General features: G+C 51.8%; 2 protein-coding genes across 2 annotated transcripts; one reads left to right on the top strand and one right to left on the bottom strand.

The window, feature by feature from the left end:
• The first annotated feature begins 2,338 nt into the window (after nucleotides 1-2,338).
• Nucleotides 2,339-5,343, top strand: ELOVL3 (ELOVL fatty acid elongase 3). The gene is made up of 4 exons (XM_024555806.3): nucleotides 2,339-2,573; nucleotides 3,534-3,665; nucleotides 4,273-4,424; nucleotides 4,679-5,343. Exons 1-4 carry the CDS (start codon nucleotides 2,485-2,487, stop codon nucleotides 5,104-5,106), a joined length of 801 nt encoding a protein of 266 aa, XP_024411574.3. The 5' UTR covers nucleotides 2,339-2,484; the 3' UTR covers nucleotides 5,107-5,343.
• A 239-nt stretch (nucleotides 5,344-5,582) lies between these two features.
• On the bottom strand, nucleotides 5,583-17,900 carry PITX3 (paired like homeodomain 3). The gene is made up of 4 exons (XM_024555705.3): nucleotides 17,641-17,900; nucleotides 7,804-7,933; nucleotides 7,462-7,664; nucleotides 5,583-6,975 (listed from the first exon to the last, which is right to left on the bottom strand). Exons 2-4 carry the CDS (start codon nucleotides 7,919-7,921, stop codon nucleotides 6,388-6,390), a joined length of 909 nt encoding a protein of 302 aa, XP_024411473.1. The 5' UTR covers nucleotides 7,922-7,933; nucleotides 17,641-17,900; the 3' UTR covers nucleotides 5,583-6,387.
• Nucleotides 17,901-18,088: the final 188 nt, after the last annotated feature.

The raw sequence follows: 18,088 nt of genomic DNA, 5'->3' as shown, positions 1-18,088 counted from the left end.
CCGTCAAACATGTGCTGATCACCTTCTGAGTGTCAAGGTATGTATGGAGCAACCGAGCGCTACTGAAGGGTTTTAAGCAGGAAAGTAGCATGATCCACTTTAAAGAAATTGTATTTTCTTTTTTTTTAGAAAGGACTTTATTTATTTTTTGAGAGAGAGAGGAAGGGAGGGAGAGAAACATCAATGTGTGGTTGCCTCTCGCACACCCCCAACTGGAAACCTGGCGAGCAACCCAGGCATGTGCCCTGACTGAGAACTGAACTGGCGACCCAACCCTTTGGTTCACAGGCCAGCACTCAGTCCACTGAGCCACACCAACCAGATCAGAAAGTGGTGGTTTTAAAAGTATGGTCTGGGCCCTGGCTGGTGTGGCTCAGTTGATTGGAATGTTATCCCACAGGTGAAAGCTTGTAGGTTCGACTTCCAGTCAAGGCACATACCGAGGTTGTGGTTCGATCCCTGGTCCCAGCACATACTATCCGGGAGCGTAAGGGAGGCAACCAATAAATGCTTCTCTTTCACATCGATGTTTCTCTCTCTTCCTTCTCTCTCTAAAAAAGGCAATGAAAAAATGTCCTCAGGTGAGGATAAAAAAATTAAACATAAATAAAAGTGTGGTCTGGGACCAACTACTGGGTCAGAATCTATGGGGTTGGGGCTCAGGAATCTTACGACTAGTCAGGTGTGGGAATCCTTGTCTGGTTCTAGTGCAATAGAGAGAGAGAGAAGCACTGTATTAAATAAGGAGGTGATGCAACCAGTGAACACAACTAAGGTAGTGGCTGTAGTAACCAAGTGAGAGGTGATGAGATACAAAGGAATAAACTTGAGAGTTACTGAGATGGCATGGGCAAGACTTTCCACTTGAGCCTTCCCTGGACAGTGGCTGAGGTCAAGGAAGTAGAGCTTGGATTCCTACCTGGGCCCTCTGGTTCCAGAGCCTCTAGGCTTTACTGCATATAGCTGTTCATAGCCACATCTTGATTATAAATATTGTATATTTAGTTATTTAGGACTTGTTTTGCAAATCTCCATCTTTTTGAAAACTGTCATTGAGCCCTCGCTGGTGTGGCTCAATGGAGTGAGCACTGGCCTGAGAATCAAAGGGTTGCCTGTTGGATTCCCAGTCTAGGGTTCATGCCTAGGTTGCCAGCCAGGTTCCCAGTAGGGGGCGCACAAGAGGCAACCACATAGTGATGTTTCTCTCTCTTCCTCCCTTCCCCTCTCTATAAATAAATAAATAAACTATTTTTTAAAAAAGAAAACTGCCATGAAACCTCGTAGTTATTCCTCACTTTCGTAAAACCTAGGAGAGAAATAAGCAACAGACAAGTAAGGCCTTGAAAGTTTAAAAATATTTCTTTGGGGCTGAGTACACAGGCAAGGAAAAAGTAGGTTTGATTAAGCAAGCACAGACTGCGGGAAAGAACAGGACACTGCTCCCTTCTACACACCGTAGGACGCGATCAGGAAACCTTAAGACAATAATCTCAGAAGCCCAGAAGGTGACCCCATTTTCTCCCCAGGGTTATTACTGGTTGTCAGGCTGGAGCAGTTCAGGAATTCAGGAAATTGTAAAGAAACCACAGCAGCCTCAACAACCACCTTCCCAAACATCAACACCAACAACCTCGACAATAAAATTCATTAAAATCCATCTCCCTCCCACCCACAACCACAGACTTGAAGGAGGCAGATGGGACCATGGAGCTCTTCGATGCTAATTCCCTAGCATGATTCATCCTCAACCCCGGCCTGGGTTTTCCAGGGTTTCCAGGAAGCGGCGGGGGTTGGGAGCGGGGTGGGGGTGGGGTGGGCAGGTGGAGAGGTGGGGAGTTGGGGAGATTGGGAGCACTTACATCCCTATTTCTGGGTCAAGGCACCAGGGGCTGAGGACACCTCCACTCTCTCCTCACTGCCAAGTAGGTCAGGATTAAAACAAACTGAAGCAAAGGTTGAGGTTGGCAGTTGCAGGGAAAGATTGGCATGTCCAGGTACCTGGAAAGGCCGTTCGGATTAAGCCAAGAAAGCAGAATGGAGATACTGGGGGAGAAAGAGATGGGAAAGGGCGTGACCAGAGTCTACGACCCGCGCGAGTGTGTGTGTGTGTGTGTGTGTGTGTGTGTGTGTGTGTGTGTGTGTGTGTGTGTGTGTGTGTGTGTAAGGATGACCAATTAGAAAGCGAACTGTGGCGGGACAGAGGCGTGTCTTGGTCGAGATTGGATAACGGCTCCGGGAGGTGGCCTCCCACAGCCTGGACTCGCAGCTTCGCAGTTCCGCCGTATATATCGCAGCCGCGGCTGCGGTCTAATGGGATCAGACTGCAGTGCCAGTCCCTGAATCGTACGCTCCTCGGCTTGTTGCCTTGGGTCCTGGGTCCATTCTGTCCCCTCCCAAGGTTCGCTGCATCCTGGGTTCCCCAGCCTTTCGCCCGGCTCGCCGAGCTCCTGAGCTTAACGTCTGCAGAAGGAAATAGGCACAGTCATGAATGTTTCAGAGGAAATAGAGGAGCTGCTCCAGCCCTACAACTTCGAGATGTTACGGGACATAAGGCCCTTTTTGGAGGAGTACTGGTGAGACCGGGGGAAGGGCCATGCCAGGGGCCTGATCCTGATCACTGAAGTTTGGGGTGGTGGGGAGACACTGCCCGCGATGATTTCCTTCAAAAGCAAAGGTATGGGGCTCCCCTGTACTGCCTCCATATCCCCGTTCTCAGAGGTGCAGGTAGTGTGGTACCTCAAAGAGATTAGCTCTCGAAGAAAGAAAGGGGGAAGTGAAAGAAAGGGGGGCAAAAGAAAGAGAGAGGCAGAAATAAGAGGGTGGGGTGAGGAATATGAGAGGAGACAGCAACCAAGCGGAAAGAGTATAGTGAGAAACGGTTTCTGAGGAACCGAGTTTATTGAAAGTCCTAGCCCCACCAGCCTGTGGATGATTCTTCTTTGTATTCTGTGGCCTTGGGTGGCCGTGTGCTCCCGCATACATAGTGCTGGTGTCCCGGGACAGCCTGCCCTTCACAATTATCCTGTTGTTCACCAAGTGTTCCATCGTCCCTCCTGCAGAGAAGGAGGCAAAGTCAGGGAGCTCTTCAAGATTTCCCCAGGCTCTCTGGCTTTGCCCTAAGACTTTTCAGAGGTGTTTGTGGGCTGTGTGCTGCGGCCAATTTGCTGCTACCCAACCGGGTGGAAGCTATTGCCACATTCTTAGACCCGCAGCCCTGTGTTGGTTCTAAGCACCGGCCAGCAGTTATCACCTACTTCCAGCCCCACTGAGAGAGCAATAATCACAAAGTCCTTGGACACAGCCCCTGCAATGTCGTAGGTACTTTCTATATTAACCCTGTCAGGGGAGGAGTATTATTCCCCTATACAAATAAGGAAACTGAGGTTCAGATAATTAAGTAATTTTTTCCAATGACACACAGCTAGTAAGTGGCAGAGCCGGGGCTCCAACCCAGAACATTCACTTAGATAAGTGGGCATTTTACTAACCAGCACCCACCCACGAGCCCATCCCCTTTGCCTTCTGCCTGCCAGGGCAGTCTCATTCCCCATAGCTCTGATCTACGTACTGCTCATCTTTGTGGGGCAGAACTACATGAAGGCACGGAAGGGCTTCAACCTACAGAGGCCTCTCATCCTTTGGTCCTTTTGCCTTGCGATCTTCAGGTAAGACACTCCTCACTTATCCTGTACACCCTAGACCCTTGCTCTATCTCTAAAAGCTTTCTAGAAAACTCAGTTGCATCAACTCCCCAAGTTGCCATCCAGCTCTCCCTATCCCATTCCCTCAGCTCTAGGTCCCCTCCCCAGCTTCCTCGCTCCTTTCTCAGCCTCCAGCCTGACAGTTTCTGTTCTCTCAGGAGTCTTCTTGTGCTCATGGAATCTGTACTTCTGACAGATTTCTCCAGAGTCTAATACCCTTTCCCAAGACCTTTCAATAACTTCCCTAGCCCCTCCTTCCCATATTTTCTCCCCCATCAATTTCCCCCATCCTGCCACCCATCTCCTCATAGGCTTCTACCCATCCTGAGAACTCTGTCCCTAACTCATCTTTCAGTCCCATCCTCCAGCATTCCCTGGTCCTTCCCCAGCCCTCATCTCCTCTAGATTACTGATTGGATTTACCAGATTAGCGCCAGGATCTCAGAAGTTGTAACTCCTGGAAGGGTGGGAAAGTGGTAGGGCCTGGGACAGTAACCTGACCAGGCTGAAGGGGCAGGGTGGATTGGTGTCTGGGAATGAACTTACACTCTTTTCCTCTATCCCATTTCAGTATCCTGGGAACAGTGAGGACATGGGGCTATATGGGGGCCTTGGTACGTAGGGATAGCCTAAAGCAAACTGTGTGCTTCACCGTCTTCCTCGAAAACTCCGTAGTCAAATTCTGGTCCTGCCTCTTTGTTCTCAGCAAGATCATTGAACTTGGTGAGTGGCAAGGCTTTGTCTCTCTGGCACCCAGTCAACTGCATTCTTCCTCAGGGTCCCCCTCACCCATCACGTGGAGAGTCCCTTCCCCACCCGTGGGTCCTAACAACACCTCTCACCCAAGCCCCTCTTCAGATTCTCTGCCAAAAAGACACCTCTCCCAACCCCGAGAATTCCCCCTGTGCTCCCATATCCACTGTGGAGGGTGGTCCTGACAGCGGGTGGTATGCTAGCTCTGACTCCCCATCTCCCAGGAGACACAGCCTTCATCATCCTTCGTAAGCGGCCGCTCATCTTTGTGCACTGGTTCCACCACAGCACGGTGCTAGTGTTCACGAGCTTTGGATACAAGAACAAGGTGGCTGCAGGAGGCTGGTTCATGACCATGAACTATGGTGTGCATTCCCTCATGTACACCTACTACACTCTGAAGGCTGCCAAAGTAAACCCCCCCGGGTGGTTTCCCAGGCTCATCACCAGCCTGCAGATCCTGCAGATGTTTATGGGAGCCGTTGTCGTCATCCTGGCTTACACCTGGAGACAGGAACATGGATGCCACACTACAATGGAACACTTCGTCTGGTCCATCGTCTTGTATATGGCCTATTTCATCCTCTTTGTTCACTTCTTCTACCAAACCTACGTAATGCCCAAGGTTAAAGCCAAGACCAAGAGGGAGTAAAAGTCTGGGAAAAAAAGAAGAAGCTCCAGGGTCTCTCTTCCCCAGGGCACTTGAGGGGCATGGTTTAGGTCTGGGAGAATGATTAGGTTGTATCCCCCAAGGTGGCAGGAAGTTATGACAGAGAAGAAACATGAACCCTAGGAAGGGGGTGTGATCTAGTACTTTGATGTTTCTATTTTTAATGTGAGGGCCAAGCAGGCCTGGGGATCGGGCTGGGACTGAGAAGGATCTCCAGAGCTGAGTTATTTATATTTCTATACAGAAACCTTCCTCTTCTTGCTCTATTTTTAAATTAAACATTTCAGTAAGATTTCGGAGTTTTGAGAATTTGGGGGAAGAAGGGGACTGCTTTGACGGGAGATGGCTGCTGGCAGTGGGATGATAAGTAGGTGGGAAGTCTAAGAGGATGTGGGCGAGGATGGGAGGCACACACGCAGACAATAAGAACCCTAGGCCTGGTAGGCACTTAATAAATGTCTGTTACAGACCAGAATTTTATTGCTGTTAGAGGCTCAAGCCCCTCATTGGAACAGTGAGAAATAGGTACAGAAAGGCGGAGTAACTTATCTAAAGTCATAGGCTTCCTAAGTGGCAGAAGTGACACCTGTAAGTGTTCCACACAAGATCTTGCAATTATCCTCCATGTGATCACAAGGTGGCGCCGCAGCACCAGCTTTGGCCAACGCCGGCCTTGTAATCCGTCTCCAGGCCTCCAAACAAACCTGCAAACACGCGTGCGCCCCTCTGCTCTACGTATCCTCGGACTTCCCTGTCCTGGTGTTAGCGGCTGAGGGGCACTGAAGCCCTAGAAAGTTGGACCTTTCTTGTAGAAGAAGGTGTCTTTCCTGTACACCGAGTACTCGTTTAAACGTGCGGGAGGATGAGGGGAGAGGGCTCAACCGCAACTCTGAAACATCAGGCCTTTGACAGTCCGCGCACATTTATTTCATTTATCTTTGAAAATGATAAATGGGAGAAGAGGAGTCTGGAGGAGTCGGGGTGGGCCAAGGGTGAATTGCCCCCCCCCCCCCGGGGGAACTGGTCCCTGTTCCTGGCCTTAGTCCCAGGGGCGCTAAGTCCCTGGACCGTGCGGAGGGCCCAGTCCACCCCTCAGAGCTGGGAGACGAAAGGCTCTCTCCCTAGCCAGCGCCTCCCTCCCCCCAGCTGCCCCAGCGTCCCTCTCGGACCCGGGGCGGGATCAAGCCAGTCAAGACGACCCCAGTCCAGGGAGGCTGTGAATGATCGACCTCGCCCTTGGGGGTGACCTACAGGCTGGGCCACTCATACGGGCCTTTCCACAGCGTACTGACACGGGCTGAGGTTGGCCGCCGGGGGCGGCCCGGGTACCGTGGGGTAGCTAAAAGAGGAGTGCTGTTTGGCCTTGAGCCTCAAGCTGGCCAGACTCGAGTTACACGGGTCCCGATATACGTAGGGAGAGGAAGCGGCTGCTGCAGCAGCTGCGGCGGCCGAGGCGTAAGGGCAGGACACTGCCCCAGAGGACACTGCGGCCGGAGCCAGCCCGGGGGCCCCCCCGCCCAGGCCCTGCAGGGCCCCAGGCCCTGGCACGGTGCCTGGGGCGGCCGCGGCCGAGGGCACCATGGAGGCAGCGATGGAGCTGGGTGGCGAAAAGACCGGCTGCGAAGCCAAAGGCCCCACGTTGACTGAGTTGAAGGCGAAGGGGAAGGTCTTGGCGGCGAGTGGCGGGCCGAGCGCCTTGGGTGGCCAGTTGCCGTAAGAGTAGCCCGGGTACACCTCTTCGTAGGGCGGCACCAACCCCCCGAGAGGCGCCGCGAAGCCGCCCTTGCACAGCTCCGCCTGCTGGCTGCGCTCGCGCTTCCGCCACTTGGCGCGCCGGTTCTTGAACCACACCTGCGGGCGCGGAAGAAAAGGCTGTCAAGGCTGGGAGCCGAGCGGGGTCCCGGACCGGCCAGCGCGGCTGGTGACTGGGCCACCCAGATCGGGGTTCAAGCCGGGCCGTTATGAGGATACAAGATAAGGTGGCTGGAGATGGGAATGCGGATCGCGAGGAGACACGGAGCCAGGGAGCTGAGATCAGAGGCAGTGGGAGACGTGGGGGCTTGCAGTAGGATGGGGTCAAGGAGGGGAGACGAAGAGAATAAGCGATAGTCTCTGGGAATGAGAAGCACGAGGCCTGGAGTAATAGGGTGGAGTGAGATTGAAAGTGGGTGGAAAGCAAGCCGTGTGGGGCAGCAGTCCGGGGCCTTGGGACGTGCGGGGTCCGAGGATGGGACAGAGAGGGCAGAAACACAGGCTGCAGATGCAAAGCTAGTCGCTAAGCAGCCCAAGACAGAATGGCCGGGGTGGAGTGAGGGCTGCGGATCTGGGAGCGCGTACCCGCACGCGTGCCTCAGTGAGGTTGGTCCACACGGCGATCTCTTCGCGCGTGCTCATGTCGGGGTAGCGGTTCCTCTGGAAGGTTGCCTCCAGCTCTTGCAGCTGCTGGCTGGTGAAGTGCGTGCGCTGCCGCCGCTGCTTCTTCTTCAGCGAGCCGTCTTCGGGGGAGCCGCCCGGAAGCGAAGCTGAGGCCTTCTCCGAGTCTGGGGCCGGGTGGGGGCAAGTCACAGGGATTCCCAGGCTGGGGTACCTTCTTCAGCAGCCCCTCACTCCCACCCGGGCTCTACCCCTATTAGGGATTGAATTTTTATCTCCCCTACTCCCAGAAGGGGGCGCGCTCACCGCTGTGTTCCTGGCCCTTGCAACCGTGTTCTGGGAGTGGGGGGTGGGGAGTACCCGCATCTGACAGCGACAGCGCTGGGCTCCGGGCCTCCGCCTCGCTGAGTAGGCCGAACTCCATGGAGAGAAGACTCTGGAGGAAAGAGAAGACACAGACCAGGTTCCTGGGGATAAAATCTCCGGGTTATCTGGTTCCCAGAAGTGTTTCCCCATAGGTTCACTAACCCCTTCCTCAGCCACCACCATAAAGCTACCTCTGAGTGGGGTGCCCTAGGATAGAATGGGGAAACAACAGCCTAAGGAGAAAAAGGTGTATACGCACAGGTTTTATGCGCAGATATACACACTAGACTTTTTTTGCTCACTGCTGGGCACCTAGAACTGTACCTGGTGCACAGTTGGTGCTCAAGATATTTATTGAATTAGTGAAAAATCACACCACTGCATGCCACATGCTATATACCACATCCTCAAAAACTTCAGTTCCCTCTCACATGAATGCCCAATAGCCCCATAACTTAAACATGCCCCTCAGCCAGTCACGTCATGCAGCCAGAACCTCTCCACTGAGACAGATTTGATTTTGAACCAGGCCTGATATTTCTCCCGTTAGGATAATCACTGCTGTCAATTACAAGTACTTACTGTATGCCTTTATCTCATTATCTGTCCCCTCACAAGAAAACATCAATATTAAAAGTACGATCACCTTTTTCAGGTGAGGAAACTGAGACTTGAAGTAACGATTAAGGGTCACAAGCTTGTAAGTAGTGGAACTGGAATCTGAACCAGTTCTGAGAGACTGAATCTAATACTTGTTTCACCATTTGCTCTTTCAAATTGTGTTCTTTGGGGCCCTCCCCAGAAACCCCCTCAGGCACTGGAACTCAGGACGAGCCTCAGGGATAGGACACTAGTCTGGCTGTGCTTTGGTCTGCTTTAGCCAGAGCAGCCCTGCTTTTGTCTTTGTTATTTCGTTTTAATGCTTTCTGGAGAGGTTTCATTTGAAGAAAGGATTCCGGAATCAAAAATAAGTTAAGCCAGGCAGGTGTGGCACAGTGGATAGAGCACCAGCCTGCGAACCCCCCAAAAAGGTCCTCGGATCCATTTCCGGTCAGGGCACATGCCTGGGTTTCAGCCCGGCCCCAAGTTGGTGCAGCATGAGAAGCAACCAAGTGATGTTTCTCTCCCTCTCTTTCTCCCTCCCTTCCCTCTCTCTAAAAATAAATAAAAATCTTTTTTTAAAAAAGTTGAAAATCACTGCACATTCTGGCTCTGTCTGCTTTGTGCCTGCCCAGGCACACTTCACACCCCACCAGTCATTGCTCCACTCTCCTGCACAGCCCCTACCAGGCCTGCCCCAGGCAGTAGATGTGAGCTTCTAAAAACCACCTTGTTACCCTTACTCCCTATTCCAAACCTTGGAATTGCCCTCCTCCTGTCATTGCCCAGGAGCCTGCCTGGGTTCCTCTTCAAGTCTCCCCTGAAGCTTTCTCTTTCCTGCTGGCTCTCCCAGGCCCCCTCTGGTAGGAGGAAGGAAAAGGGGCCCTAGTGGGACTCAGGAACTCTGGATGCTTCTAGGTCAGAGGAGACCCAGAGGAGGCTAGGGACAGAGGAACAGTGGTGAAGAGCTGGGCGAGAGGGGTCCATCTGCCTCCCCATTAACAGGGATTTAATACAGGCTATGAAAGGTGGCATTAATGCTGCCGATTAGCCTAAATAGAGATGTGTGTCACTTGGCTGCTCTGAATTTATTAGGAGCCTTTCCCAAGGAGGCCAGATGGGCAGTGGCCTGTATGTGCACATGGTAATGCCCCCTTCAACCAGCTCAGAGATGACAGCTGCCCCCAACCCCAACCGCTCAAGTAAGGTTGGGGTGGGACAGAGGTCAAGGCAGGAGTTGAGAAATAATCCTTGTTCTTTCCACAGGCAGAGGGGACTAGACCTTGGACCTTTTCCTAGGATTAAAGAGGCAGGGCTGAAAGGAACCTGGAAAGGAAGGAGAGAAGTCAGGACAGGGGTGGGGGTGCTCAGCTGACCTCTCCCCTTTCACGTCTGAGGTCAGGAGTCAGAGGCTTGGGGCTGGCTCAACAATGCTCCGGTGGAAGGGAGATGCCCTTGGGAAGGACCTGTGGCAGCCTTTACTAGTAGCTCTTCCCAAATAGCTGGGAAGGCTTAGAACTGAGAGCTGGAAAAAGGGGTGCTCCTAGGTATCCTCTTGCTTCATACCCAAGAGGGTGAAGAAGGTAAAGGGTGTTGAATGCATTGTGTCGGAGAAGACTAGACTTCGGGTGGTGAGCACACAATAGAGTATAGAGATATATTATAAAGTTGCACACCTGAAATTTACATGTTATTAACCAGTGTTACCCCCCAAAAATGTTAATACAAAAATAAAATAAAATCTTTTGTTTTAAAGACGCCCTCAAAATGCAAATTGTGCCCCCGACTTCTCTAGAAGCCACAGTAGCAACACAGATGGGGAAAGAGAGACAGTTGGGTTTGCCTGTAGGGAAAACTAAATCCCGCCATTGCCATTTATCCTTCCAGTCTGCTTTCGCTGCAGACTTCTAATTTTCCAAACTCCCCTTCCCCCAGCATTCCATACCTGTGTCTTGGTTTCACCCTTTATTTCAGCAGAGGGAGGCAGGGTGAGGAGAGATAAGGGCCAGAGTAAAAGATGAAGCTGAGAAAGCAGAGTTCAGGCTGCGTGTTCCCAGAGACAGTCAGACACACATGCAGACACACACGGGTCCCCACTCAGACAAAATAAGCACTTGGACTTGGAGCTAGAGGCATACAAACACATACTCTCCCACACATGCGCTCCCACATTCAAGCAGACAGACACACACTGCCACACAGTCTCCTCTCTCTGTGACAGGGACAGCTGCCTTGCTGTTTTGGAGCTAGCCATTACCCTCCCCCCTCCCCTTCCTGGCCCCTCTGAACCTCAGCTCTCAGTCCCAGGAACTAAGGACTCTGTGGGTAGGAGGAAGCCAAAGGAGCCAGTAGAGTGGTCTACACTCAGTGGCTTCTGGGGAGAGTCTGCTCAGCCGAGTGGGGAGATGGCAGGAGAATGCTGGAGGAAGAGGATGAGGCAGAGTGGGGGGTAAAAATTACCCAGGCCCCTTTTAGGAAGTACTTTGGAATAGCCCAAAGAAATTAGGTTTGGAGTCAAAAGATCTTGATTCATGTACTGACCCCCCAGCTTACTAGCTATGTGTTCTTAGCAAATTACTTCTCCTCTCTGAGCATATGTTTTTCATCTCTAGAAGGGAGATCATAATCCTTTACCTTCAGTATTACTATAAGGTTAAAATAAAACATAATGTGTAAAAGTGGGTAGGGGTACAACCCTATCCAAGTATATATTTTTCTCATTCATTGAGATATGTTTATTTGGCATCTTCTATAAGCTGGTCATTGAGTAAGTCACCAAGGACAGAGTGGTAAGTATGATCGCATCCTCATCTCTGCTCTTGCTTGAGTGGTTCACCTCCCTAGACCCTGTATCTCCCAGTGAAGAATTTCTCTGGCAAATAAAGACGTGAGTATGCCGCATTTTAAAGAGGAATGCAGCCTTGGCTGGTGTGGCTCAGTGGATTGAGTGCCGGCCTGTGACCCAAAGGGTTGCCAGTTCGATTCCCAGTGAGGGCACATGCCTGGGTTGCCCGCCAGGCCCCCAGCTGGGGGTGTGTGAGAGGCAACCACACATTGGTGTTTCTCTCCCTCTCTTCCTCCCTCCTCTCCCCTCTCTCTAAAAATAAATAAATAAAAGTCTTTTTAAAAAAGAGAGAGAAATAAACCTAATTAAACAAAAGAGAGCTGTAAATGTGCATTGTGAGCACTCTGTCCTGAACATAAAGGAGAGCCCAGTCAATCAGATAACAGCAAAATGGGTGGAGTAACGCAAGCTGGGAGCCATTTTTGGGACCAAGGACTGGTAAAGGAAAGAATGAAGCCTGACTGGGTTAGTAATAGCAGATGGAGTGGATGAGGCTGAGAAGGGCCCCAACTGTGAAACCGAAAAGAATGCTAGAGCCAGGCAGGCAATAGGAAGACAGAGGGTGGGGCCATAGGTCTCTAGCAGACTTGTGCCCTGATGGGCTGGTCAGGCAGAGGCTGGGGGCGCCAAGTGGTTGTCTGAGCTGGAGACAGGCTGGCTGAGGATTAAGCTCCCCCAAACTGCTAGAGGTTAGGAAGCTAGGAAGTTGGGACTGAGGCCAGGGACTTCACCTCACTCAGTGGACAGGGACAAGCAGTAAGTCTAGGAGCCAAAGGTTTGGCTGATGCTGGTAGAAACTACCACGCAGGGTCAAAGAGAGCCAAGAGAAAACCGTGGTGCTTCGAGAGGGGCTGCCTGTCCCACCTCCAGCCTTTCTGACACACCCTGCACGGCTGGGATGCACGGCTGGGATGCACGGCTGAGAACATGGTCCGCCCACACCGTGCCCCATTAGTGTCAGGGTGGCAATTCTAGCCCTAAGGAGAAGGGAGGGCCTACAGGTGTGCCCCGATTCAGAAGTACAGGTTAGAATTATAGGAAGCTGTCATAAACTGCAGCAAAAACAATATATCCAAGGTATATTAAGGTAGCAAGCAGAGACTATCACGGGACAGAGAGGCCATAGTGGGGAGGCCATGGTTTCTCTGAGGGACACAAGTTCATGGCAAGAGGACAACTGCCATGTGTACCCACTTTTGTTCTGAAGCCAAAGCAGTAAACCAGGGCCACAGCCAGAAAGCCCCAAAGAAGTTGCAATAATCATGCCTATGGCAGGAAGCACCTATTGGAACTTTAATAGGAGAAGTACTTTCTCTTGTAGGGACAAGATAAAGAGGAAGATAAGAGGGGATGGAGTTGTGGTGCTGTGGCTCAGCAAGCAGCAAGTGGCGAACAGGTGTAAACCAGAGCCCTAAACCATAGTATAAACCTGAAACTGAAGTGAGGCCCTGAAGTGCACACAGCCTCACGTTCCTTACTGATGCCGAGCACCCAAACTGTCTGGTCCGCTGAACTGCAGTGACAAATGGGAACAAATGAAGACAGCTGTAGACAAAGCTCACAACCCCAAGAGGAAACCCTAAGACTCAGGTGGAGGCAGCAATCATTTAAAAAATGTATTTATTGCCCTGACTGGTGTGGTTCAGTGGATTGGGTGCTGGCCTGTGAACCAAAAGGTCGTTGGTTCAATTCCCAGTCAGGGCACATGACTGGGTTGCCGGCCAGGTTCCCAGCTGGGGGTGTGTGAGAGGCAACTGTATCTCTCACACATTGATATTTCTCTCCCTCTGTTTCTCCCTCCCTTCCCCTCTCTCTAAAAAGTAAATAAATAAAATCTTAAAAAAAGAATGTTTAAAAAATGTGTTTATTGATTTTACAGAAAGGGAGAGAAACATCGATGTGTAGGAGAATCATTGATTGGTTGTCTCCCATACGTACTCCGACTGGGATCAAACCCACAACCTAGGTACGTGCCCTGACTGGGAATCGAATCCCCAAACTTTCAGGATGATGCCCCAACCAACTGAGCCACGCTGGCCATGGTGGAGGCAGCAATAATTTGATGCACTTAATTCATTAAGGGGTAAATCAGGGATCAGAGAAATGAACCTCCACACTCTTTCCTTCCTTCCTTTCTTCTTTCCGTTAGCAAGTGTTAAATTCTAAGACAGATCCCCAAGATTGGTAAGGTGCAGACCCTAACTGCTAGGAGCCTGCAGTCTGGGGAGGGAAACAGAGCACAGGATAAAATGATGGGCTTCATGGGCCTGGTTCTCAGATTATGGGAGACAGAGAAATGGAAGCCCATGTAAAGGTATGTTTTGAGGCTCAGAGATTGTAGCACATAGTTGAGCTAGGAATTCTGGAGAAAGAGAAGGGGCAGAGGCTTCTGAATAATTTCTGATTGGCAATGAGATAGCAGGTTCAGAGGGCAACAGGGAGCCTAGCTTGGCTAGGGTCTCAATGTGGGCAATGCAAAGTCATCAGAGAAAAAAGGGTCAGGCAGGGGGGAGTCTCCAATGAGGGGCAAAGGGTGGTGGTTCAGGTTTGATACATTCTAGGCTAGAGCATCTCCAGCTTTTCCATAAAAACAAACAAACAACCCTACCAAGACAAGTGAGAGAGACCCTTGGGAAACTAGGGGCACAACCCAAAACAGCTGCCACCAGTATGAAATTTCTTTGAGATTTCCAGCCTCATGTTAAAAATTAAAGTGAATTTTGCAATATATTCCATATTTAAAGTTATTATGTTTATTTAAATATATAATTAAAGTTTTGTCTCCAAATCTCCAAGTGACATCATCACACCAGGAAGACAAATGGGCCATGTTTAGCCTGCAGCGTCATGCTCCTGCCTCTCCTGTACTGTCCTCCTCCACCCCAGCCCCCTAAAGAGAAGCATTGCTCCAAGCAGTGGGAGTCACTGGAGGCTTATAGGCAGGAGAGTGACATAAAAGCAGCATCTTTGGGACCTTTACTTGCCATTGGTGAGCAGAATAGGTTGGGCAGGGGAGAGATAGGAAAGGGACTCTGTGAAACCAATTCTGATCCCACCACCTATCTTTTCCTTTCTCTCCCCATCACTCTTATCATGGGTCCCTGTCGGTCACCATGGGCTGGACACTCTAAATCCCAAAGCTCAGGAACTAATGGATCTTTCGGGTCAGCTGCCATCTTCCTTCCCCATACTCTAGGAAGCATCATTTAGAGTAAGTGGAAAAAGATTTGGGTGGCTCCTTCCTTCTCTCATGCCCACCCCAGCTCAGCCTCTCTGCCTCCCCTGCCCTCCCTTCCTGGTTCCCTATGGACTCGGTCTTGGAGTCCATAGCAGAAAACAGATGAGCATATTTGGCCTGGCAGAGGGGTTAAGCCTTTGAGGAACTCCCTTGAACTCTACTCAGAGAGGGGCAGGGGTAATGTCTGACATCTGATGTCTAAGGTGGGTGTTCCACCGTCACTGAGAATCTTTCTGTGGCTGGATCAGGGATGCTATCTGGACGATCTAAGACTTGAAACACCACCCTTCCAAGCAAAGATTCTACAGTTTGGGCATAATAATGGCAATAATGCTTCTTGTTTCTGTGGTGCTTCTCCATTTGCAAAGGGCTTTCATATATATGATTTCATTTAATTCTTACAACCACAGTGAGTGGCAGGAACGACCATCCCCATTTCAGCTCTAAGAAGACAAATTTGTCTAAGCTTACTCAGATTGAAGAGATTGAAGACCAGGGACTGAGCTTGTTTTCCACTTCTTGCCCCCTCTGTTCCAGCAACCATTTATGGCTCTGACACGCACTGATCCTCCCAAGCCCTGAAGGATTCCATTTCTACTTCCTGCCTCTACCACCTCTCTGAAAATGAGCTCTGGAAGTTGGATGTCCACTGTGTGCCAAGGAACATTTTCCTATTCTGTATCCCATACTTGTATCATTCCAGTTCTAAGAGGCCCCCTCATCTCCAGTTTCAGGATTTGGGGAGCAAACAAGTCTTCTGCTTATCTATACCTTTTATTATTTTGTGAATTTCCACCCTATCTCACTTTCCAGAGGCCTCCACTTTGAAGTTTGCTCTCTCCAGCTGCCACTGGCTTCCCCTCCTGCCAACTATTCTCTGACCCTTTTCTAGGCCCATGACATTCTCCCTTAGAGCCAGTGACTCGGCGTGCACTCAGCTACATAGTTTTATGCAAGGAGGGGAGAAGGTTTTGCATTTGTTTCCAATCATATTCATTAGAATGCTGTTGCTTTTTGGCCTTATTGATAAAAGCAGAACTTTGGGCTAAGGTCCTCAGGGAACCATCTACAATGCCTTCCCTATTCCTTTTCTGACTCGGAGCCTTTCATTTCACCCATAATTGTGATTTTCAAAGGTAGTGGGAGCACAGGCCCCTGAAGAGGGTGTCAGAATGTGGTGGGATATTGGGATTCCACCCAATTGACTCCACCTTTATCAAAAAGGGGCAAGGAACAAAAAAGGTTGAGAAACAATGTCCCAGCTGGTAATAAGCCAACTTTAAAATTGAGGAATGGAGGTGGGAGTGAGGGGAATATATATTCTATGTCACTCATGGGTGGAGGTTGAGAAAGGTTGAGACCCACTTGTTTAGATCATTTACTCGTTGCTAGACACATCATCTTGCAACTGTCCCCATGAAAACTCAGTCCCCAGGCCGACTGTTTTGTTCACTAACATAGACTGGGGGAGTTCTCTCCACTCTGTTCCCTTCAGCCTAACTGGGGTCTGGCTAGTTAAAGAGTTGGTGGTAATTGTAGGGGTCCAGAGGAATCAGCAGCCTCCCCCAGCTACAAGGAAAGCACACAGGGAAATTGGGTAGGACTGAGACCTCCTTCCTAGCCAGAGTTGGGGGCCCATAGGGTTTTGTGCTGGATCCAAGTGTCTGGATTCCATGCCTCCTTCCTACCTCTTCTCAGCCACCAGAGTGGTTTTCAGATTGGTGGGGCTGAGGGAGCAAAAGGGGAAACAAGACCAAAGGGTTTGCTTTGCTGAAGGGCTGCAGTTTTCTCTTTAGGCCTGTGCTCCTGCTCTCTGCAGAGAAGGCACCTTTAGCCCACTGACACCCAGGCAAGAAGTCTGGGGGTGTCTGATCAGCTGTAGTGGAATTAGGGGTTGCCTCTGAGTTTATGAGGGAACTAAGGTTGACAGGGGCTTGTGCTGGGCTCCTCCTTGTCCTCCCATCGCCCTTTGTGGTTTATTCCTTCTTTTTCTGGTCTTGATTTCCACTAGCAGTCCCATCGTTGGCTTTGTCTCTTTACATTTGGATTCTGGAAGTCTAGGTGATGCTTGGGTCTGGTTTGGGTTAGAGAGGGAGTCTCTCCCACTACCACTCCACCCCAAGGCCAGGCTGCAGTCTTTCTGTCACTCCCTGCTCCTGAGTCTCACAATCCCTAGGAGCAGAAACAAGTTTGCAAAGTGGGATTTGAGGCAACCCACTACAGCGAACCCCACTGTACATGCAGCAGCTGGGCAGGCGCTGACGCGTAAATGGACATGCCACTCGGCCAGGGACATTCTGTCCACCGCTGCCTGACACAGTGCCTGCTCCAGAGAGACCCACCTCTCAGTCTGGACATTCTGTCCGCTCCCAGCCTCGTGCGCTGCGGACATTCCGTCCGATTTCGTGGCGGTCTCAGGCCGGGACCCATGAGAGCCCTGACACCCCAAGCCCGAAACGCCAGATCCGCTGCCTGGTGATTCGGGTTGCCCAGCCACTTCCCTGCCGCCCGGACAGCGGCCATCTGACCCGGTCTCGGCCAGCCTCTCACTACACGGCTCCTATCGCAACTGCGAAGCAGCAGAGAAGAGAAGCGTGTGCGACTAGACGCACGCCTGCTCCTACTCCCTTGAGTCTGAGTCCCAGCCGAAGGGAGTCGGGCTCCCACAACTGCCCCCTTACTGGGCAGCCACCAGCTCCCCCCACTGTCCAGGGCCTCGGTAACCCCTTTAGTTCCCTTGCTGCCTACCTCGAGCCGTCGGATTCCAGGGTGCTCTCTGGTCACGGTTTCCCTGCCCTTTACTCCCCGCTTCGCGGAGCCCCTGTCCTGGCTTCATGTCCCCGGTTTCCCTCCGGCTCCTCTGAGTCTTTCTTTTTTCTGTAGCCCTAGTTCTGACGCTGAATTTCCCTTTCCCTAAGTCCTGGCCCTGGGTCTGCAAACCGCTCTCCCAGTCTCGACCCGTCCCCCAGGTGCCGTTCCCTAGTTTAGCGGACTCAGGTCCTGTTTTAGGGATCCTGAAGACCAGCCATGGCCCCTTGGCCCCTTGGCCCCTTGGCCCCTTGAGCTCCTGTCCCCCGCAGGGTCAAGCACTCACAGTGAGTCCAGCAGCAAGCAGACTCCCGGCAGCGGCGGCTGCGGCGGCGGCCGCAGTCTGGAGGGCAGGCAGGGGCCAGCGGCCGGGCACCCGGCCGGAGTGCGGGCCGCCCCCCTGCGCCCGGGCCGCCGCTCCGCTAGGACGCTCCCGGACTAGCTGAGGGAGACAGTGAGCCTCGCCGCGAACTGCCACCCGTGGCCTGCGCCCATTCACTTTATGGCAAGCCCAGGGCGCCCCCAGCCCGCAGCAGCTAGCCTGGCTCGTAGGGCCCCGCCCCCTTCCAGCTGCGCTTCCCGGGCTCCACCCTTTCTAGCTGTGAATCTTCAGGTACCGCCTTCGGGGGTGGGGTCCTGCCAGCTCCCTGACAAGAACCCCGCCCCCTGACCAATCGGAGGGTCTTCTCAGCAACTGGGACACGCCCCTCCCCACGTGGCTGAAACCGCGCTCC

Source organism: Desmodus rotundus, chromosome 4 (assembly GCF_022682495.2).
Source record: "Desmodus rotundus isolate HL8 chromosome 4, HLdesRot8A.1, whole genome shotgun sequence".
In the NCBI taxonomy this organism is placed as follows: domain Eukaryota; kingdom Metazoa; phylum Chordata; class Mammalia; order Chiroptera; family Phyllostomidae; genus Desmodus; species Desmodus rotundus.
Note: the sequence above shows the minus strand (reverse complement) of the source record. Positions and strands in the feature narration are given on the sequence as shown.

What these genes read in the sequence shown, in the direction of transcription:
- ELOVL3 (XM_024555806.3), top strand. Translation starts at nt 2,485, where the DNA reads ATGAATGTTTCAGAGGAAATAGAGGAGCTGCTCCAGCCCTACAACTTC. An exon ending in TTTTGCCTTGCGATCTTCAG is followed by an intron (nt 3,666 to 4,272) that starts GTAAGACACTCC and finishes ATCCCATTTCAG; the next exon opens with TATCCTGGGAACAGTGAGGA. An exon ending in CAGCAAGATCATTGAACTTG is followed by an intron (nt 4,425 to 4,678) that starts GTGAGTGGCAAG and finishes CCCATCTCCCAG; the next exon opens with GAGACACAGCCTTCATCATC.
- PITX3 (XM_024555705.3), bottom strand. Translation starts at nt 7,921, where the DNA reads ATGGAGTTCGGCCTACTCAGCGAGGCGGAGGCCCGGAGCCCAGCGCTG. An exon ending in CAAGGGCCAGGAACACAGCG is followed by an intron (nt 7,665 to 7,803) that starts GTGAGCGCGCCC and finishes ACCCGGCCCCAG; the next exon opens with ACTCGGAGAAGGCCTCAGCT. An exon ending in TCACTGAGGCACGCGTGCGG is followed by an intron (nt 6,976 to 7,461) that starts GTACGCGCTCCC and finishes CCGCGCCCGCAG; the next exon opens with GTGTGGTTCAAGAACCGGCG.